The sequence below is a fragment of the Lithobates pipiens genome, unplaced genomic scaffold, assembly GCF_037356315.1.
Source record: "Lithobates pipiens isolate NorthernLeopardFrog02 unplaced genomic scaffold, aLitPip1_a1.2 Scaffold_1, whole genome shotgun sequence".
NCBI classification, from domain to species: domain Eukaryota; kingdom Metazoa; phylum Chordata; class Amphibia; order Anura; family Ranidae; genus Lithobates; species Lithobates pipiens.
Window position 1 is genome coordinate 171,035,720 of NW_027507685.1, and position 20,300 is coordinate 171,056,019.

A 20,300-nucleotide genomic window follows, 5' to 3' on the forward strand; every position below is an offset into this window, starting at 1 on the left:
AAAGTTAACTACCGGTAGTTGTTTTGCTTGGCATGGACAAAGCACAGGTATACTTTATGTAATAAAGTTAAATCGTTATAGACTTGAGATACATACATGGTCCTTCAACTAGGGGGCAGGGCCCTCACACATAGACTTTAGACTAGAGATCCTCGTACATAGACATTAGACCAGAGGTCCTCATACATGGACCTTAATCTACAGATCCTCATACATGGACCGTAATCTACAGATCCTCATACATGGACCTTAATCTACAGATCCTCATACATGGACCTTAATCTATAGATCCTCATACATGGACCTTAATCTACAGATCCTCATACATGGACCTTAATCTACAGATTCTCATACATGGACCTTAATCTACAGATCCTCATACATGGACCTTAATCTATAGATCCTCATACATGGACCTTAATCTACAGATCCTCATACATGGACCTTAATCTACAGATCCTCATACATGGACCTTAATCTACAGATCCTCATACATGGACCTTAGACCCTGATGGGTTTACTTCCTCTTTGTTTCCCTGCAAAGGCAAAGCATAATGGGCTACTATGCATCGCATAGTAGCCCATTATGTGTCATTTACCTGACACAGGAGCCAGCGATGTCCTCGCCGGCTGGAAGCATCTGTCTTTCTTTACGGGGTCACGGACTCCGGCTCTGTGACTGGCCGGAGTCACATGACATCACTCCCGCACATGCGCGCAGGAGCCACCAGTCACGGCACGTCGTTTAATGAAAATGGCACGCCGTGACCCTTCTAAAGTGTGCATGCGCTGAGTACATCGGTGCGTGCGCAGAAGGAATACTTGTACGGGGAATTGTAAATATCTCCTAAACCATGTAGGTTTAGGAGATATTTGCAGCACCTACAGGTAAGCCTTAATCTAGGTTTACCTGTAGGTTAAAGTGTGTTGTAAGGGTTCTACAGATCCTCATAAATGGACCTTAGAGTAGAGGTACTTATCCATTTACATTAGACTAGAGGCCCCCATACATGGACCTTAGACTAGAGGTACCCATGTATGATCCTTAGACTAGGGGACCTCATACAGAGACATTAGATTACAGGCCCCAATACATCAACCTTAGACTAAAGGCCCTCATCCATCAACCTAAGACAGGATGTCCCTATACATGGACCTTAAACTGATTTGCAAGGTGATCGTTTACAAACAACCCATTCAGTTTAAAATAGAAATAAAAGCCAAAACAATTTGTATAGATATAAAAAAAACATTATAAATACCTTTTTTGCTTTTTTTTAATAAGTGATCACATTCTCTCGGTTCTCAGCTGCATAAGAGCTGGGGGGAGGAGAAGCAGAAGCACACTGAGCAGCGGCGGGTGGGGGTGTCAAGACCGACCATGGTGTGCTTTGCTGCTTAGTGTGGTCATTTTTTTATAGGAAAGCATAGGAGCTAGCAGGAACACCAGGGATTTCACAAAAAAGGAAGCAATACAAAAAAAACAGGATACATTCTCACACACGTACATGGTACAACAGGCACATATCAGGAATATGAAATGTTGGGGTAACAAACGCTTCAATGTACAGATCCTTATAAATAGACCTTAATATACAGATCTTCAAAAATGGACCTTAACCTACAGATCTTCATGAATGGACCTTAGAGTTCAGGTCCTTATCCATTGACATAGACTAGAGGCCCTCATACATGAAACTTAGCCTCAAGGCCCCCATACATGGACCTTAAACTAGAGGTACCCATGTCGGAACCTTAGACTAGAGGGCTTCATCCATAGACCTTAGACAACAGGCCCTAATACATGAATCTTAGACTAGATTCCCTCATGCATAAGTTTTAGACTATAGGTCCTCATCATACATGGACATTAAACTTCATGAGCCTTACACTGGTCATTTAATAATCATTTAACAATCAGGCTCTAGTTATAATTGCTTTCACTTACAGGTATCAGGACTGTATTGAAGCTGAGGCCTGCAGCTAGAGTCTGTCTGCTAGGATTTTGACCGGGTGGGAAAAAAGTTCAATCAATCAATGACTGTCCTTTTCTGCTATGCAGTTTGGGGGACTCAGCCAGGGCGCTGCATGTTATAATTTATATCTAGCCATAAGCATTGTGCAATGCTGTAACCAAATCAGGAATGTTATTCAAACCTAGAAGATCAAGAGCAGAGATGCCTGTCACGTGGGCCACGTACCTGAGGTGGGACCGAAGTAGTGGGGAGGCTTCCCTTGCACCTCAGGTCCTTGAAGTCTCTGGAGATGGAGACAGAGACTTGGTGGACACTGAGTGGCACAGGTGGTGCCACTGTGCAAGCCTTAGTCTGAGATCCGAGCCGAGGTCAAGTCCAGTTTGGCAATGAAGTATAAAAGGGTTAATCAGAAGAAGAATGGTCGAGATCCAAGCCAGGGTCGGTTCCAATCTGGCAGCTGAGTACAAAAGGGACAAAGAAGTAGAATGGTCAAGCTACAAATCCGAGGTCAATGGCAAGCAGCAATCAAGAGTAGTCAGATAGGTTTCCAGGTCACAACAAGTTCAGACAGATCACACACTGGCACAGGAACAAGGGGGGACAGAAGATAATCCAGCAATTCAGCAGTGTCTGGGCTGGGCTTATATAGGGAAGTACGAGGTCACTGGGCATTTTCCCACCTTTTTCCATAAGGTTGAGGTCACTTCCTGTGCACCTCGTGAGCATTTTCCTGCCTATTTCCATCAGGTCTTCTGCGCAGGTGCGGGTTGGCGCACTGAGGCTTCTTTAGCACTTGCTCAGTTGGCACGGATTTCCTCTTGTGGCAACGCGCCATTGGTGCATGCGTAGTAAGCCCTGGACTCTTACATGCCACTCCTGGAGTTCCCGAGGGTTCTGCTATACATAGTGGTGTGGAACAGTCACTGATCTTATGCTGGTAGTTTCGACCACATTCATGCAGGTTTTGAGTGCAAAAATGACCAAACAATTCAAATGAATTTTCCACTAATGGGTTTCGTCAATTCAGAGTTTTGCTAGAACCCATAAGTGGTAGGTCACATTGGTCCATTTGGTCATTTTTCCAATGCAAAGCTTGTTGAAATGAGTTGAAATTGCCTGAACATTGTTGCACGTGTGTGGTTCACATAACCATTGCTCTATCACTCTCAGCACAAGCGAACCAGTCATGTCTGATGTCAAATGTTGAAGTCCTTATTATGTAATCCAGTAAAGGAAATCTGAAACGGCAAGTATGTCAAATGTGAAAGTTCCATAAAAAATCATCAATTTTAATAGTAGCCCAAAATATGTGCTCATTTTATGCCACTAATGTACTATACTGTGCTGTCACTTTAAGGCCTTGTTTACACTTGCTTCAAAAATGTGGCATTGGACACACTTCTTAAATAAAAGCTCTAAATGCCAATCAAAGCTCCTGTCATTATATAATATGGTAAGCGTACAGTCCTGTTCACATGTGGAGTTTGCTTTGCTTTAAAAATGATACCCCATGTTACTTTCTTGGTGCTTCAACGTGTCTCCAAAGCCTCCATAGATGTCTATGACAAGGCTCGCTTAAGCCCCATACACACTATCAGTTTTTCTGCTGATTTTCAGCTCTATTCAGAGTTAGTTTCACTTTGTTTTGGGGGCATGCAAGTATGAGATATCCCAGGATGCACTCGGAAACCAAAAGACGTCATTAGCAGTCACTTCCGGTTCAGGTGTATATATTCTGGAAGTGTCAGGTCCAGACGTCACATCTGGTGTGCAGCAGCATGGAGAGGATCAACTAGATGGCACACATGATGTGCAATGTGGGAACGCTGTAGCGGACGGTTAGCGGGGACCAGAAAGAGAGAGCTGAGCATCAGAGGATCAGAAGAGCTGGGGGACCTGAGGAGGAACTAGCAGATGTCACATGTCATGCACAGTGTGGGAGCAATATAATAAGAGGTGGATGGGAACCACAAATAGAGGAGGATCAGCAAACCAGAGGATCAGCAGAAATGGATGTTACTACTGATCAGGGGATCAGCAGAGCTGGGGGTTACTACTGAGCAGGTGATCAGCAGAGCTGGGAAATACTACTGAGTGGGTGATCAACAGAACTAGGGATTACTACTGAGCAGGTGATCAGCAGAGCTGGGGGTTACTACTGAGCAGGTGATCAGCAGAGCTGGGGGTTACTACTGAGCAGGTGATCAGCAGAGCTGTGGGTTACTATTGAGCAGCTGATCAGCAGAGCTGTGGGTTACTATTGAGCAGGTGATCAGCAGAGTTGGAGGCTACTACTGAGCAGGTGATCAGCAGAGTTGGAGGTTACTACTGAGCAGGTGATTAGCAGAGCTGGTGGTTACTACTGAGTGGGGCATCAGCAGAGGTGGGGGTTACTACTGGGCAGGTGATCAGCAGAGCTGGGGGTTACTACTGAGCAGGGGATCATCAGAGCTGGGGGTTACTACTGGGCAGGTGATCAGCAGAGCTGGGGGTTACTAATGAGCAGGTGATCAGCAAAGCTGGGGGTTACTACTGAGCAGGTGATCAGCAGAGCTGTGGGTTACTATTGAGTGGGGGATCAGCAGAGTTGGAGGCTACTACTGAGCAGGTGATCAGCAGAGGTGGGGGTTACTACTGGGCAGATGATCAGCAGAGTTGGGGGTTACTACTGAGTGGAGGATCAGCAGAGCTAAGGTTTACTACTGGGCAGGTGATCAGCAGAGATGGGGGTTACTACTGAGCAGGGGATCAGCGGAGCTGGAGGTGACTACTGAGCGGGGATCAGCAGAGCTGGGGGTTACTACTGAGCAGGGGATCAGCAGAGCTGGGGTTACTACTGAGTGGGGGATCAGCAGAGCGGGGGGTTACTACTGAGTGGGGGATCAGCAAAGTGGGGGGCTACTACTGAGTGGGGGATCAGCAGAGCTGGGGGTTACTACTGAGCAGGTGATCAGCAGAGCTGGTGGTTACTACTGACAGGGTGATCAGCAGAGGTGGAGGTGACTACTGAGCGGAAATCAGCAGAGCTAGGGGTTACTACTGAGCGGGGGATCAGCAGAGCTGGAGGTGACTACTGAGCGGAGATCAGCAGAGCTGGAGGTGACTACTGAGCGGGGGATCAGCAGAGCTGAAGGTGACTACTAAGCGGAAATCAGCAGAGCTGGAGGTGACTACTGAGCGGGGATCAGCAGAGCTGGGGGTTACTACTGAGCAGGGGATCAGCAGAATGGGGGGTTACTACTGAGTGGGGGATCAGCAGAGCTGGGAGTTACTACTGGGCAGGTGATAAGCAGAGCTGGGGGTTACTACTGACCGGTTGATCAGTAGAGCTGGAGGTGACTACTGAGCGGAGATCAGCAGAGCTGGAGGTGACTACTGAGCGGAGATCAGCAGAGCTGGAGGTGCCAACTGAGCGGAGATCAGCAGAGCTGGAGGTGACTACTGAGTGGAGATCAGCAGAGCTGGAGGTGCCAACTGAGCGGAGATCAGCAGAGCTGGAGGTGACTACTGAGCGGAGATCAGCAGAGCTGGAGGTGACTATTGAGCGGGGGATCAGCAGAGCTGGGGTTCTACTGGGCCCTTCTAAAACAAGTAGAAAATCAAAACACACAGGGCATTTGCCAAGCTTCATCAAAGCTACAAAAAAAGCGTCATCGAAGCATTACAGAAGCATCAAAAACACATAAAAAAGCATGTTGAAGCGATAGGTGCTTTAATGTGTAAATAAGCCCTAAAGCCTGTATAAACCCACATACCAAATATGAATATATTGCTGAATATGAGTCCTTAGATTTGGTGGTCGCATTCGTTGTCTTTTTATCTTTCTGTTCATCTGGTGATCCTGCCAGTAACACACTTCCTATCCCAGGGTGACAACACTCCCTGTACTGTACCAGGACAACAGAACAGGACTGCAAAACATACCAAACAGAAGAAGCTCATTGTTAGGGGTCTATTTCTAAAACATTTGTTGCACGAATGTCAGAAGCATTCATCAAAGTGGACAAAATGTCTGTATTTTTTAATAAAACATGAATGCCTGTATTGTGAGCGCCATCTGGTGGACAGAATGCGGTATCGTTTTTATACCTCGTTTTTATACCTCGATAAGAGGAACAGCATACATTTTGTCTTTTTCAGATTTAAAGATCTCCTGGCACCGATATAAAACATTGCAGTACAGACAAATCGGGGGTTCTAAATCCATACTTGCACTCCAGCCCAGAATTTCTCTGTGGCTGAAAGCAGAAATCCAGCCAAAAATGACGAGAGAATAACAGAAAGACCTTTAAAAAAAAAGAAGGAAAAACAACAAAAACAGATTTTGCTGCAATATTCACCTTCAATTGAAAACTGTCCCCTGCAGTACTTTGCTCTTGCACTAGATGTCCTCATTCTGATGGCCCGCTTCATTCAACCCACTTCCCTCTACACAAGCTCATCCTATCAGCATGCTCCTTATCAGCACATGTCCTGATTGGCTTCTTTTGTGGCTTCTTCCTCTCCCACTCCAGCCCTGCTGTACAAGGATGGCAAGAGAAGCAACAGATTGATGAGCTCACCTCTCTGCCACTCTGCTCTCTCCTCCTAACAGCATGACCTGATTGGCTCCTTATGCTGTTTCTTCTTCTTACACTCCAGCCCTGCTGTACAAGAACTGCAAGTGAAGCAGCACAGTGATGAGCTCTCCTCTCTGTCACTCTGTTCTCTCCTCCAATCAGCATGCTCCTTGTCAGCACATGTCCTGATTGGCTCCTTGTGCTGCTTTTTCCACTCACACCCCAGCCCTGCTTTACAGAGATTGCAAGTGAAATGTCACAGCAATGATTTCAGCTCTCCGTCACTCTGCTCTCTCCTCAGCATGCCCTGATTGGCTCTTACACCCCCTCCTCTGCTGTACAAGGACTGCAAGAGAAGCAGCACAGTGATGGGCTCACCTCTCTGTCACTCTGCTCTCTTCTCCAATCAGCACGCTCCCGGGCAGCATATGATCTGATTGGCTGCTGGTGCTGCTTCTTTCTCTTACACTCCAGCCCTGCTGTACAAGGACTGCAAGAAAAGCAGCACGGTTATGGCTTAATGCTCTGTTCTCTCCTCCTGTCAACATGCATTCTGTCAGCACATGACCTGATTGGCTCCTTGTGCTGCTTCTTCCTCACACACTGCAGCCCTGCTGTACAGAGGATTGCATGTGAAGCAGCACAGTGATGAGCTCAGCTCTCTGACTCTCTATTCTCTCCTCCAATCAGCTTTCTTTTTGTCAGCACACGACCCGATTTTCTTCTTGTGCTGCTTTTTCCTTTTACACTGGAGTTCTGCTGTACAGAAACTGCAAGTGAAGCATCACAGCAATGATTTCACTTCTTTGTCACTCTGCTCTCTCCTCCTAACAGCATGCCCTGATTGGCTATTTGTGCTGCTTCTTCTTTCTTCACCCCTCCTCTGCTGTACAGGGACTGCAAGTGAGGCAGCACAGCGATGGGCTCACCTCTCTGTCACTCTGTTCTCTCCTCCAATTGGCATGCTCCTTTGTCAGCACATGGCCTGATTGGCTCCTTGTGCTGCTTCTTCCTCACACACTCCCGACCCTGCTGTACAAGGACTGCAAATGAAGCATCACAGTGATGAGCTCACCTCTCTGCCACTCTGCTCTCTCCTCCTAACAGAATGATCCAATTGGCTTCTTGTGCTGCTTCTGCCTTTTACACTCCAGCCCTGTTGTACAGCACAGTGATGGGCTCACCTCTTTGTCACTCTGTTCTCTCCTCTAATCAGCATGCTCCTTGTCCGCACATGACCTGATTGGCTTCTCGTGCTGCTTCTTCCTCTCACACTCCAGCTCTGCTGTACAGAGGACTGCAAGTGAAGCAGCACAGTTATGGGCTCACCTTTCTGTCACTCAGTTCTCTCCTCCAATCAGCATGCTCCTTGTCAGCGCATGACCTGATTAGCTTCTTGTGCTGCTTCTTTGTTTTACACTCCAAGCCTGCTGTACAGGAACAGCAAGTGAAGCATCACAGCAATGGGCTTGTCACTCTCTCCTCCTATCAGCATGACCTGATTGGCACCTTGTGCTGCTTCTTTCTATTACACTGCAGCCCTGCTCCACACCTCCCTACATTTTGAGATGGGAATGAGGGACACCTACTAACAAACGTATGTAGGTATAGGACACGCCCCCTTAAAGGAGAATTAACCAAAAAAAAGGTAAATTAAATCCACAAGGGCTTGTTTTTACCACTACTATTCCTTTATATTGGCTTTTAAAATGCAGAAGTTTAGAAATTGGATGAAAAGTTTAGCACTGGGAAACACTTTTTGAAATATAAAAAGTGTATTTTATATACATTTATATAGATCAGACCAACATGAGGGACAGATGAGAAGGAAAGAGGGACAGAGGGACATTTTTCCAAATTAGGGACTGGTGGGAGCTATGCTGCTGTACAAGGGCTGCAAATGAGGCAGCACAGTGATGGGCTCACCTCTCTGTCACTCTGTTCTCTCCTCCAATCAGCATGCTCCTTTTTCACCACATGACCTGATTGGCTTCTTGTGCTGCTTCTTCTTCTCCTCACACTCCAGCCCTGCTGTACAGAGGACTGCAAGAGGCTGATACCGGGTCACATTCAGGCTCATAGGCTAGGTTTCTACTAGTGCGACTTTTTTATGCATTCATGTCAGTGTGACTTCAAGGTGCAGCGACTTCAAAGTAGTCTCTGCAGTACTTTGGTCCCACTTTGATGTGACTTGAGGTCCACAGACCTCAAGAATACACAGGCATTGCTTCAAATTGCGGTAAAAATCGCAGCAAAATCATGCGACTTTGGGGACGCAATGGTGGAAGCCTTACACCGCTTGCATTTAAACGCAGGGGTCTCAAACTGGTGGCCCTCCAGCTGTTGTGAAACTACAAGTCCCATGAGGCATTGCAAGGCTGAGAGTTACAAGCATGACTCCCACAGGCAGAGGCATGATGGGACTTGTAGTTCCTCACTAGCTGGAGGGCCGCCAGTTTGAGACCCTTGATTTAAAGTGTATTTACCACACCTCCCAACATTTTGAGATGGAAATGAGGGACACCTACTAGCAAATGTATGTTGTCATAGGACACACCTCCTGCCACACCCCCTTAAAGGAGAATTAACCAAAAAAAGGTTAATTAAACCCACAAGGGCATTTTTTACCAATACTATTCCTTTATATTGGCTTTTAAAATGTACAAATGCAGCAATTTAGTATTCAGATGAAAGGTTTAGCACTGGCAAACACTTTTTGAAAGATAAAAAATTCATTTTATATACAACCAGTGCTTTTTTTTCAGCGGGAACGCGGCAGAACGCAGTTCCCGCACCTCCAGCACTGAATGCATGTAATAGCATGGGGTGTGGGGTGTGCTGGATGGTCTATTGATGTTGGCTGCTGGGGGATCTATTGTCACAGGTGGGAATCTAATTTTGTGTGAGGGTCTATTTTTGCTGGGGGGGTCTTATGTTGCTGGAAGGGAGAGGTCTGTTGAGGGAGAGGTCTATTTTTACTGGCTGCTGGAGGATTTATTGATGCTGGCTGCTGGGAGATCTGTTGTTGCTGCTGGGGGCGGGGGGGGGGGTCTAATGTTGCTTGGGTGAATATTTGGTTATTGGGTGTGATACTTTGTTGTGGGTGGTTCACTGTTGCTGCAGGGAATCTATTGTTGTTGGAGTGGCGTCCATTGTTGCTGGGGGAGTCTAATGTTGTGTGGGGATCTATTGCTGGGATTCTATTATTGTTGGCTGCAGGGGATCTATTTTACTGCTTTTCTTTTTATCATCAACATGTTCCATACAAATGATTTAGCACCACAAAATGATACTTGGTTCTGTATTGTCTAAACGGGGCAGTGCTGGTAGGTGGGTAAGGGGTGGAATCAAGGGACGGTGGTCAGAGGTGGGTAGGGGGCAGAGACAAGGGGTGACTCAGACGGGGGGGGGTGCCAGGCCAGCGCCCTCCCCCTCCGACTGAAGAGACAGCGCCGCGGGTTAGACTGACCACACAGAGAGCTGCGGCGGCATTGCAGGGGGAGGTGCGAGCAGCACCCGAGTGGAGTGACATCTGCCGGCAGTGATCCGGGACCCGGCGCAATAATCCCCTTCTCTGTGGTTGCGTCGCGCCGTTCTGATCAGTCTCGGGCAGCGGCTGTCACTCACAGCCGAGCAGAGTGAAGCCGCCTCCCCCTCCTCCTCCATGCACAGCACTGTGTAGACATACAAGAGGAGGGGGAGGCGGCTTCACTCTGCTCGGCTGTGAGTGACAGCCGCTGCCCGAGACTGATCAGAACGGCGCGACGCAACCACAGAGAAGGGGATTATTGCGCCGGGTCCCAGATCACTGCCGACAGGTGTCACTGGCTCTGTGTCCTCCCGGTACAGGTCAGTGCTGGTCATACAGAGAGAGACCAAGGAGGGGGAGGGGGGGTGTGAAGAGATTCTCTGCAGCTCTTATTATGTAACCGCAAGATGCAGCTGAGGAGGACTACAAGTCCCAACATACCGGGCTGTGTGGGCTTACAGTTCTCCTCTGCTGAGCATAGCAGCTTTGTATGCTTGGACTTGTAGTCCTCCATAGTGCAGCCTTGCATGCTGGGACTTGTAGGCCTGCTCTGTAGTACAGTGCAGCCTTGCATGCTGGGACTTGTAGTCCTCTGTAATGCAGTGCAGCCTTGCTGGGACTTGTAGTCCTCTTCTGTAGCGCAGTGCAGCTCTGCATGCTGGGACTTGTAGTCCTCTTCTGTAGTGCAGTGCAGCCTTACATGCTGGGAGGTGTGGTCCTCCTCAGTAGTACAGTGCATGCTGGGACTTGTAGTCCTCCTCTGTAATGCAGTGCAGCCTTGCATACTGGGACTTGTAGTCCCCTTCTATAGTGCAGTGCAGCCTTGCATGCTGGGACCTGTGGCCCTCTATAGTGCAGAGTAGCCTTGCATGCTGGGACCTGTGGTCCTCCTCTGTAATCCAGTGGAGGCCTTGCATGCTGGGACACGTAGTCATCTATAGTGCAGTGCAGCCTTGCATGCTGGGACCTGTGGTCCTCTATAGTGCAGAGTAGCCTTGCATGCTGGGACTTGTGGTCCTCCTTGGTAATGCAGTGCAGCCTTGCATGCTGGGACTTGTAGTCCTCTATAGTGCAGTGCTGCCTTGCATGCTGGGATTTGTGGCCCTCCTCTGTAGTACAGTGCATGCTGGGACTTGTAGCCCTCCTCTGTAATGCATTGCAGCCTTGCATGCTGGGATATGTAGTCCTCTTATTTGGTGGGGTCTACACTGAAGATGGGGGGTCTGTAGGGTAGGGAGGGGGGTCTGTACTGTAGGGGGTCTGTGTAACAAGCAGGGGGTCCAGAGCTGTGAGGGGCTGTGTAATGTAAAGGGATGCAGAGGTGCAGGGTGCTGTGTAATGTAAAGGGGTCCAGAGGTGCAGTTGTGGAGAGGGGGGGTACAAAGTAGTGACAAAAAGATATTGAAGGATGCAGAGGTATGCAGGGGGCAAAGTGAGGTGTTTTTACATTTTAAGGTGGGGGGGGGGTGCCAGGCATAGGATCCGCCCCGGGTGCCAAATGCTCTAGGTACACCCCTGCCTGTATACATTTATATAGATCAGACCAAAATGAGGGACAATGAGGAGGAATGAGGGACGGCGGGACATTGTTCAAAATCAGGGACAGTCCCTTGAAACCAGGGACTGTTGGGAGGTATGCATTTACTGATAAATGAATGAGGACAGTGCTGCATTTCAATGGCTAGTAAAGAAGATGGAGTGACCCCGGTGTATTGCAATCACTAGAGCTGCCTTGGGTTGGGTCTTTTGGGTCTTGCCCTCAGAGATCTCTGCTGAGACTTCTAGGACGAGATGGCCCAAGGCGTGCAACAAGGGAGAGTTCCCGGAAGGGCTTTGTGCACGTACACAGTGTCAGCGAATTACGCTTTCCTGCAGCCGATGCATTACCCCCCACCCCCCTTTCTTTGCATCTTCGCATTTAGGTTCTATAAATAGTGACCATGTGAGGGCTTCCTCCTTATGTCACCGACAGACCCATACGACAGCAGGGAGGATTTACTCAGCTGTCTGAATGGATTCAATGAGAGAGAGAGAGAGAGAGGAGGGTAGGACTGCGCAGAAAGAGGCGTGGATTACCAGCAAAGCAGAAGCATTGACTTGCACTGAAAGGCAGAGAAGCTAGAGAGAAGAAGGAATAGGTTCAAGGCAGAACAGAGGGAGGGCGAAGGAGGAGGAGGAGTGCCGCTCGGTGACTTCATCCAGGCTCTGCTTTTTAAGCCTCAGGGTACAGAAGCGCACGCTTTAGAGAACCTTCGCTGCACGTCCGCGATCTCTAGCCGATAGCGGACTCGACTACCCCTGTCGTTTTTTATTTTTTTGGTTTCGCTCACGGTGGGCTTTGGCATCTCCTTCATCCCCCTCAAATTTCCTTCCTCTTCGACATCCACCGCTGTAACCCATGAGATACTTTCGGCTTACCTTTAAGTGCTTTGTGGACGGTTTCTGACTCCCCCCCCACACACCCAACTCCCCCCGGTGTTTCTCGTTTCCTTAATTTTTTTTTACAAAATTTTATTTTTTTGCCAAACCCAGAATTTTTTTTTATATTTCTGCTGCAATTATTTTTTATTTTTTGTAAAAAAAAAAAGTATTATTTAATATTTAATTTTAAAAAGGTTCTCTGGTCCAGAAGCAGGTGTTAGCGGAAAGAAAAGGATATAAAAGGGGGGGGGGGTTAGGTAGTAGGAGTCAGGTGCAGGAAGAAGGTCGAGTACCGGCAGCTTGTGCGATGGAGAAGAGGAGATTGTCCTTGGACAACGGCAGCTACAAAGTGAACCTGGAGGAGAAAAATGGACAGCTCATACCGAGCGGGAATGGACATGCGGACTTGTGTTGCAATGGATCCATCAAAGCGGGGATCATCTACCCCCCGAAGTCCAGGACATCGATTCCTGAGAGAGACACTTGGAATCGGCAGATGGATTTTATCATGTCGTGTGTGGGCTTCGCTGTTGGACTCGGAAATGTTTGGAGGTTCCCTTACCTGTGCTACAAAAATGGAGGAGGTGGGTAAAGTTGTAGGTTTTTCTGAGAGCTCTTATGGTAGCAAATGGTAGGCCTTCTACGTATTGATGAAGGAAGTATTTTGGAGGCTGCCCAGTTTTCTAATTGAAAAAGTCTGCTTTACGTTGCCTTTATGGCCGTCTACATGATTGCATTGCATAGTTCTCACATAGGGCCTCCCTCTATACTTAAATTATTGGCTCTCTTCACTCATATTTGTTCATTCGCAACAAGTCTACCCTGTCCCTACACATAGCTACATTTCGTAATTTGTGCTTACCCAGCTTACCACCACTATCTCCTTTGTTCTTACCTGGCTGTCTTATCAATTCATGTCAATAATTTGTAAATCCAGCCTACTCTTTCCTTACACGTCCACATCTAGTAACGTAACAATGAGTCTGCCCTGACCTTACCCGTGACTTTGATTCATGCTTTCATGTCTAGTTTCCAAACCCTTGCACTTCCAGGTTTACACCTTCAGAAGTAGTCAATCCTGTCTTTTTATGTTTGCATGTACCAGTAAGCATGTCTTTACCAACATCTTTAAGTCGCAAGTCAAGACGAGAGTCTTCTATAAACCTATCTGCAGTCTTTCCCTGGGTCTTCAATCATATTGATTCAGTAGAAGTTGGTTAATATTGGTCCATGTTGGTCCTTTGTTGAAGCAGGTGCACCTTCTTTTGGCTTTTGGCCACGGGGGGGGGGGGGGGGGGGGGGGGGGTTGTAAAAACAGGAAGTTGATCCACCTTTTCACCACCCACCTAAAGCATAAATAGTGGCCACTCTAGTCTTTTCACACTGCAGAGGCTGCTTGGCAGTGCAGCAAGTTTAACTCAGCTTAGTCAAGGGGACCTAGCATGGTCAATGGTGGACAATCAGGTCTGTTCACACTGCAGTGGCTCCTTGGCAGTGTGGCAAGTTTAATTCAGCCTGGTCAAGGGGACCTAGCATGGTCAATGGTGGACAATCAGGTCTGTTCACACTGCAGTGGCTCCTTGGCAGTGTGGCAAGTTTAATTCAGCCTGGTCAAGGGGACCTAGCATGGTCAATAGTGGACAATCAGGTCTGTTCACACTGCAGTTGCTCCTTGGCAGTGTGGCAAGTTTAACTCAGCATGGTCAAGGGGACCATGCCACAACTGTGTGCCAAATGCTTGGCCAAATGCATTTCAATGTAAAAATTCCCCTTGGAATAAAAAAAAAAAAACAGGTACTCAGGCACCCATCTGCTGCATGATATGGTGGCCACTCGGGTCTGTTAGTACTGCAGTGGCTGCTTGGCAGTACAGCTTTAAGTTTAACTCAAGTTTAACTCAACATGGTTAAGGGAAACTGACATAGCCAATGGTCAGTGTTGGCCACTCGGGTCTGTTCACATTGCAGTGGCTGCTTGGCAGTGTGGCAGGTTTAACTCGGCATGGTCAGGGGAACCTGGCATTGTCAATAGGACCATGCCACAATTGTGTGCCAAATTATTGGCCAAATGCATTTGAATGCAAAAATTCCCCTTGGAATTGAAAAATAAACAGGCACTCAGGCACCCATCTACAGCAAGCATTGGTGTCCACTCAGGTCTGTTCACATTGCAGTGGCTGCTTGGGAATACAGCAAGTTTACCTTGGCATGGTCAAAGGGACCTGGCATGATCCATAGTTGGTGGTAGCCACTTGGGTATGGTGTGCACTTGGGTCTGTTCACATTGCTGTCCCTGCTTGGCAGTGCAGCAAGTTTAACTCAGCATGGTCAATGGGACCATGCCACAACTGTGTGCCAAGTGTTTGGCAAAATGCATTTCTCAATGCAAACATTCTCCTTGGAATTGTAAAAACAGGCACCTAGGTGGAGACAGTATCACCTCTTGAATGCCTCCAAATCGTATCTCAATTGATTCTAAAAAGCAATCCGCCGCAGGCCATTTGGGTAAAGCGAGAGGGTTCCAAATTGCTTTTACCAGCCGAATTTGTAGCTTAGAGCAGGTACTGTAATTATCCTTTAAAGATCAACAAAGCTAGAGGTCAAGGACAAATAATACACTCAGTTAGGATTGGCATGACCCAAAAATAGATTACTTACAGATTCCAGTAAATACGTAACAATGCATCTTTGTTGGTTCCTAGAAAAGTTATGCTAGCTCTGTACTGATGGACACCCTGAGGCTTTACTAGGCTTTGTACTATATAAACACATTTGTTTCATTGCTTTGTTTTTGCCTGGTGTGGGTCATCTCCCTGTATCAAATGTACTTTTCTTTGGTATGTCTAACTTAATTTCCTAAACCAGCAGTTAGTCCAATTTCTATATAGTATAATATTTTTATAACTCTTGATATCTAGTAGCTCTTTCCATGATGTACTGCCTAGAGCAGAGGTGACATTGCAATGCATTAAAAGATGCAATCAATTACATTTTTAATTTTCAATTGTACTGTTGGCTAGGTACATGCTAAATTTCTATCCTGCATCATATGCTGGAGCTTCGTTTATTACCCCTGTAAATGCTTACATTTAAAAAATTGTTTTTTTAATGATCAAAATGTTGTTCCTCCAACGTCTTGCAAAAAAATACACTATATTACCAAAAGTATTGGGATGCCTGCCTTTACATGCACATGAACCATTCTTCCAGAAGAGCATTTGTGAGGTCAGGCACTGATGTTGGTTGAGATTGAGAAGGCCTGGCTTGCAGTCTCCACTCTAATTCATCCCAAAGGTGCTCTATTGGGTTGAGGTCAGGACCAGTCAAGTTCCTCCACCCCAAACTCGCTAACCCATGTCTTTATGCCTTTTTGCTTTGTACACTGGTGTGCAGTCATGTTGGAACAGAAAGGAGCCATCCCCAAACTCTTCCCACAAAGTTGAGAGTGTGAAATTGTCCAAAATGTCATGGTATGCAGACACCTTAAAGCCCCGTACACACGACCGGACTTTTCAACAGCAAAGGTCCGACGGAATGAATCCGCCGGACAATTCGATCGTGTGTGGGCTCCATTGGACCTTTGCTGTTTAAAAATCAGACGGACTTTAAATTTAAAACATGTTTCAAATCTTTCCGACAGACTCGAGTCTGGTCAAAAAAATCCGTTCATCTTTATGCTAGTCCGATGGACGAAAACCGACCCTAGGGCAGCAATTGGCTACTGGCTATGAACTTCCTTATTCTAGTCTGTACGTTATCACGTTCAAATCCGTTGGACTTTGGTGTGATTGTGTGTGGCCAAGGACGTTTGTTCAGAAAGTCCGTCGGAACTCCACCGAAAGTCCGTCGGGAAGACCGCCAGACCTAATCTGACGGAAAGTCCGGTCGTGTGTACGTGGCATAAGATTTCCCTTCATTGGAACTAAGAGGCAAAGCCCAACCCCTAAAAAATAACCTCACACCATAATCCCCCCTCCACCAAATGATTTGGACCAGTGACCAATGCAAGGTCCATAAAGACATGGATGCTTGGGGTGGAGGAACTTGACTGGCCTGCACAGAGTCCTAACCTCAACCCGATAGAATACCTTTGGGATGAATTAGAGTGGAGACTGTGAGCCAAGGCTTCTTGTCCACATCAGTGCCTGACATCACAAAAGCGCTTCTGGAAGAATGATCAAACATTCCCATAGTCACACTCCTAAACCTTGTGGACAGCCTTCCCAGTTGAGTTGAAGCTGTTATAGCTGCAAAGGGTGGGCCAACTCAATATTGATCCCTACGGACTAAGACTGGGATGCCATTAAAGTTCATGTGCATGTAAAGGCAGTTGTCCCAATACTTTTGGTAATATAGTGTATGTTGGGATTGTTAGGCAACTTGTCAAATTTTAATCAAGCGGGTGTTCAAGATCCAACGTTGTTGAAGAGGAAGCCATGTGCAATATATGTACATTTTTTTAATTGACCAGAAATCATAATTGTGCAGAAGATCAATCTGTACAAACCGATCACAAATCTTTTCTTTGCTGCCAAACATTTTTTGCAGGTTAGATCAATACATTTGTCATCATTGTAGTTGTGTTTTACTTTTTAAATCAATATGATATTGTCTCTTTAACTAGTCTTGCAAATATTTGGCTTGAAAAGAGATGTCCATGACCTAGCAAACTCCATTATCAAAATTGTGCATATTGTAGCAAGCTTAATGCAGGAACCTTATGAAAAATGTATACTTAACATTACTTCCAGCCCCACATGATGTCCTTCCTTAAAAGGGGAGGTCGGGCCACTATAAAAAGCAGCAGTGTGGCTGGTCAACGTTAGTTGGATGTTCTCACGGGACGGATTTGGCCTCCTGATATGCCAGGGGTTAAAATGCAAGTCAAATTGAGTAGCCTTCTCTAGTTTCTTGGACACGGCTTTGAGCGCACAAATTTCAGGACTCTGCGTTATATCACCATGTCCAGAGGTATTCATATCAGCCAGAAGCTGGACGTAGTACAAGAAACAAATAACTGTGCCTGATAGCTCGCCTTGAATTAGGAAGTGGGGGTTGTTGACATTCATGTAGTAGTTATATAAAGGAACCCAGCGCCATGGAATGATTACTGTATGTGGGCACGCGGTTGGTTCGGTTGGGTATTTTTGACCAGCTGCTGTTCCCCAGAGATTCTTTTCTCCAACAACTAAAGATCACCATACACGAGTAGAATTTCATGTGAAAATTACATTTTTGGAATGTTCATTTACTTTTCTGTAGCGTTATCCCCGCAGGGGCTGCTTAATAGCTGGTTCTTCCCGAATAGTACAGAGGCTGCCCTTCCCTACAAGCTCCTCAGAAAGATCACTTCAGGCTCTCAATTCTGTCAGAGCTGAGGCTTATTAGAACAGCTACACAGTCCACAAGGTGCCACAGAGGGACAATAGCCCCGGGGGTTTTGGGACTCTCCCTGCCGAGTAAACGACAATCTTCTCAGAGTTTCAGACTATTTATCACCTCCTCAGCCACCTTCTGCACAATCCTCTCCAGTGATACCTGAAGAGTAAGCACTTTAGTGGTGTTGTCCCTAGCTTCCCTGGTGGGAATAAAACCCACCTAGTCAACGTGTATAAGGGACTGCATGTGTTGAGCCAATCACGTGGCGAGGATTTTAGAAAATAATTTCAAGTCCAAATTCAGCAGGGAAATGGGCCTGTAGCTCCCACATAAGCCTGGGTCCTTGTCTTCCTTAGGGATCAGAGAGATATGAGCTCTAAGGGTATCCATAGGGAAATCCCCACTCAAGCTCAAAGCATTAAATAGGGTCACTAAGCACGGGCCAAGAATAGGGAGGAAGGTCTTATAGTATTGCGCCATATATGGAGTACATTTTTTATGTGTGGTTGGGATGTCTTGGTCTGTGGAAGCCACTACAGACCCACTTATCCCTTTTTTATACTCAAAGCAAGCACTTGCTTGACTCTCTACATTAGGTTAATGGTTGGGTTGGGCTGGGCTGGGCTGGGCTAGGTTGGGTTGGGTTAGAATGGTTTGGGCTAGGCTGGGTTGGGCTAGGTTAGGTTGGTTGGGTTGGGCTAGGCTGGGCTGGGTTGGACTGGGCTGGTTGGGTTGGACTGGGCTGGGCTGGTTGGGCTGGGTTGGACTGGGCTGGGTTTGTTTGGGCTGGGTTAAGTTGGACTGGGCTGGGCTGGGCTGGGCTTGGACTGGTATGTTGCTACAGCTGTTAAGGCAACATAACAGAGAGTGAACGTAAGTTCCTTCAAAGTGAGCTGAAATCCCCTCTTAGACAGTTGTCACAAAGAAGGCCTCTACATTGTATGATTTCCCCTTTATTCCTGCTTTGGTGACAAGAATGTTACATTTTACATTTCCCATCACTTTCTGTCTGTTAACTGGCTTAGAGTGGGATTTGAAAACTTTATTTTTCTGCTTGTGTCACCCAATTTTCATATATGTCAAACAAAACCAAAGAAAATTCCCAGCTCAACTTACCGACCAGCCTGCAAACAACCAAATTATCTTGTCTTTAGTTTGCACACATTTGCAAATACATGCGTAAGCTGCAGATCCACATCATGACACCCCAGTATTTACTGCAGTCCTAATTATAAATTTTGGAGAGCTTCCATAGTAGAAACACATGCATAATAATAGATACATAGAGGAAGCAAGCCTGGAGGGAGCCCAATCCTCCTTAAAAGCACAGGGACGCACTGGACACCCAGCATATAGCACAATGGCAGCAAAGGTGCGTCCCCTCACCAGTATTTCAACAGTACAAACAAATGGCCACTGCCCTCACCTATAACTGGCCTTTGTGGCAAGGAGCAGATGAAAGACTGACGCATGTCAAACAAAACCAAAGAAAATTCCCAGCTCAACTCACCAACCAGCCTGCAACCAACCAAATTATCCTGTCTAACAGTTTGCGTTAAAAACAGACTGGTTGATGAGATGAGCTGGGAATTTTCTTTGGTTTCTGTTTGAAATGTGTTGTGCTCCCATGTGCTCCTCGTTGCGAAGGCCAATTTTCATATATGCAAAACAAATTTTAGTTGAAGGACATGCCCTCAAAAAGTGTAGACCATATGTTAATGCTCAAAAAATAGTTATTAAACCCACTAGTACTTTCACTTTTAATAATTAGTAAGGGCAGCTCGGAAGCTGGATATTTCCTGCACCCTGCTAGACAGTACTGAAGTGGGATGGCAAGCACTAAACAGGGATTTTACTAAATTTCTCTAAGCTCCTTCAGATAAAGCAATGTACTGTCAATTTGAATCGCTGTGGGTAGAGCGTGGCCATTCATATATAGAGCTATCAATGGTGTCAGTGGCTAGAGCAGCAATGCTGCAGTAATTTCACTATAGAAGGAAAAAAGTTGCCACCCTATCAAAGGAAGTGCCTATCCAATGGTTCTACTGACAGGATCAACAGGTATTTAAAAATGGGTGGTGCATAGAAAAACAAAGAGCCCGGATTTCCTGGTATGGGCAGCCTATATCACATAGGTGATTTTATAGTTTGAGCATATTTTTACTATAGGTTCTTTGTAGATGCTTGAAATTGAATCCTCTTGATAGGTTCTTATATCCCTATGCCTGGTTCCTGGGTTTGCCCACCAGTTGTGACTGGTTTAAGGGATCTTATTCTCCCTATTGATGGGGAATGTGACAGAAGGAACAGGAAAAAGTAAAGGTGGCCAGGAACACCCAAATCTCCCAGGTGGACTGAAGCAATGGCAAGGAGATCCCACCACTGGAGATCTCCAGTCCACCAGGTTCCACCTGTAAGTACAAGGGCTGTACCAAAA

The 20,300-nt window shown here is 46.6% G+C and overlaps 1 protein-coding gene across 2 annotated transcripts in view; it reads left to right on the top strand.

Moving 5' to 3' along the window:
- SLC6A8 (solute carrier family 6 member 8) overlaps positions 1-20,300 on the top strand; it is a 179,104-nt gene that overhangs the window by 54,463 nt on the left and 104,341 nt on the right. The window contains exon 1 of one of the 2 annotated variants that reach the window (XM_077478877.1): positions 12,174-13,069. The exons of the other annotated variant lie outside the window; for it this stretch is intronic. Coding sequence (XP_077335003.1) covers positions 12,793-13,069 — 277 coding nt within the window. The 5' untranslated portion in view covers positions 12,174-12,792. Of the gene's footprint in view, positions 1-12,173; positions 13,070-20,300 lie in introns of those variants that run through there. 2 annotated transcript variants of the gene reach the window in all.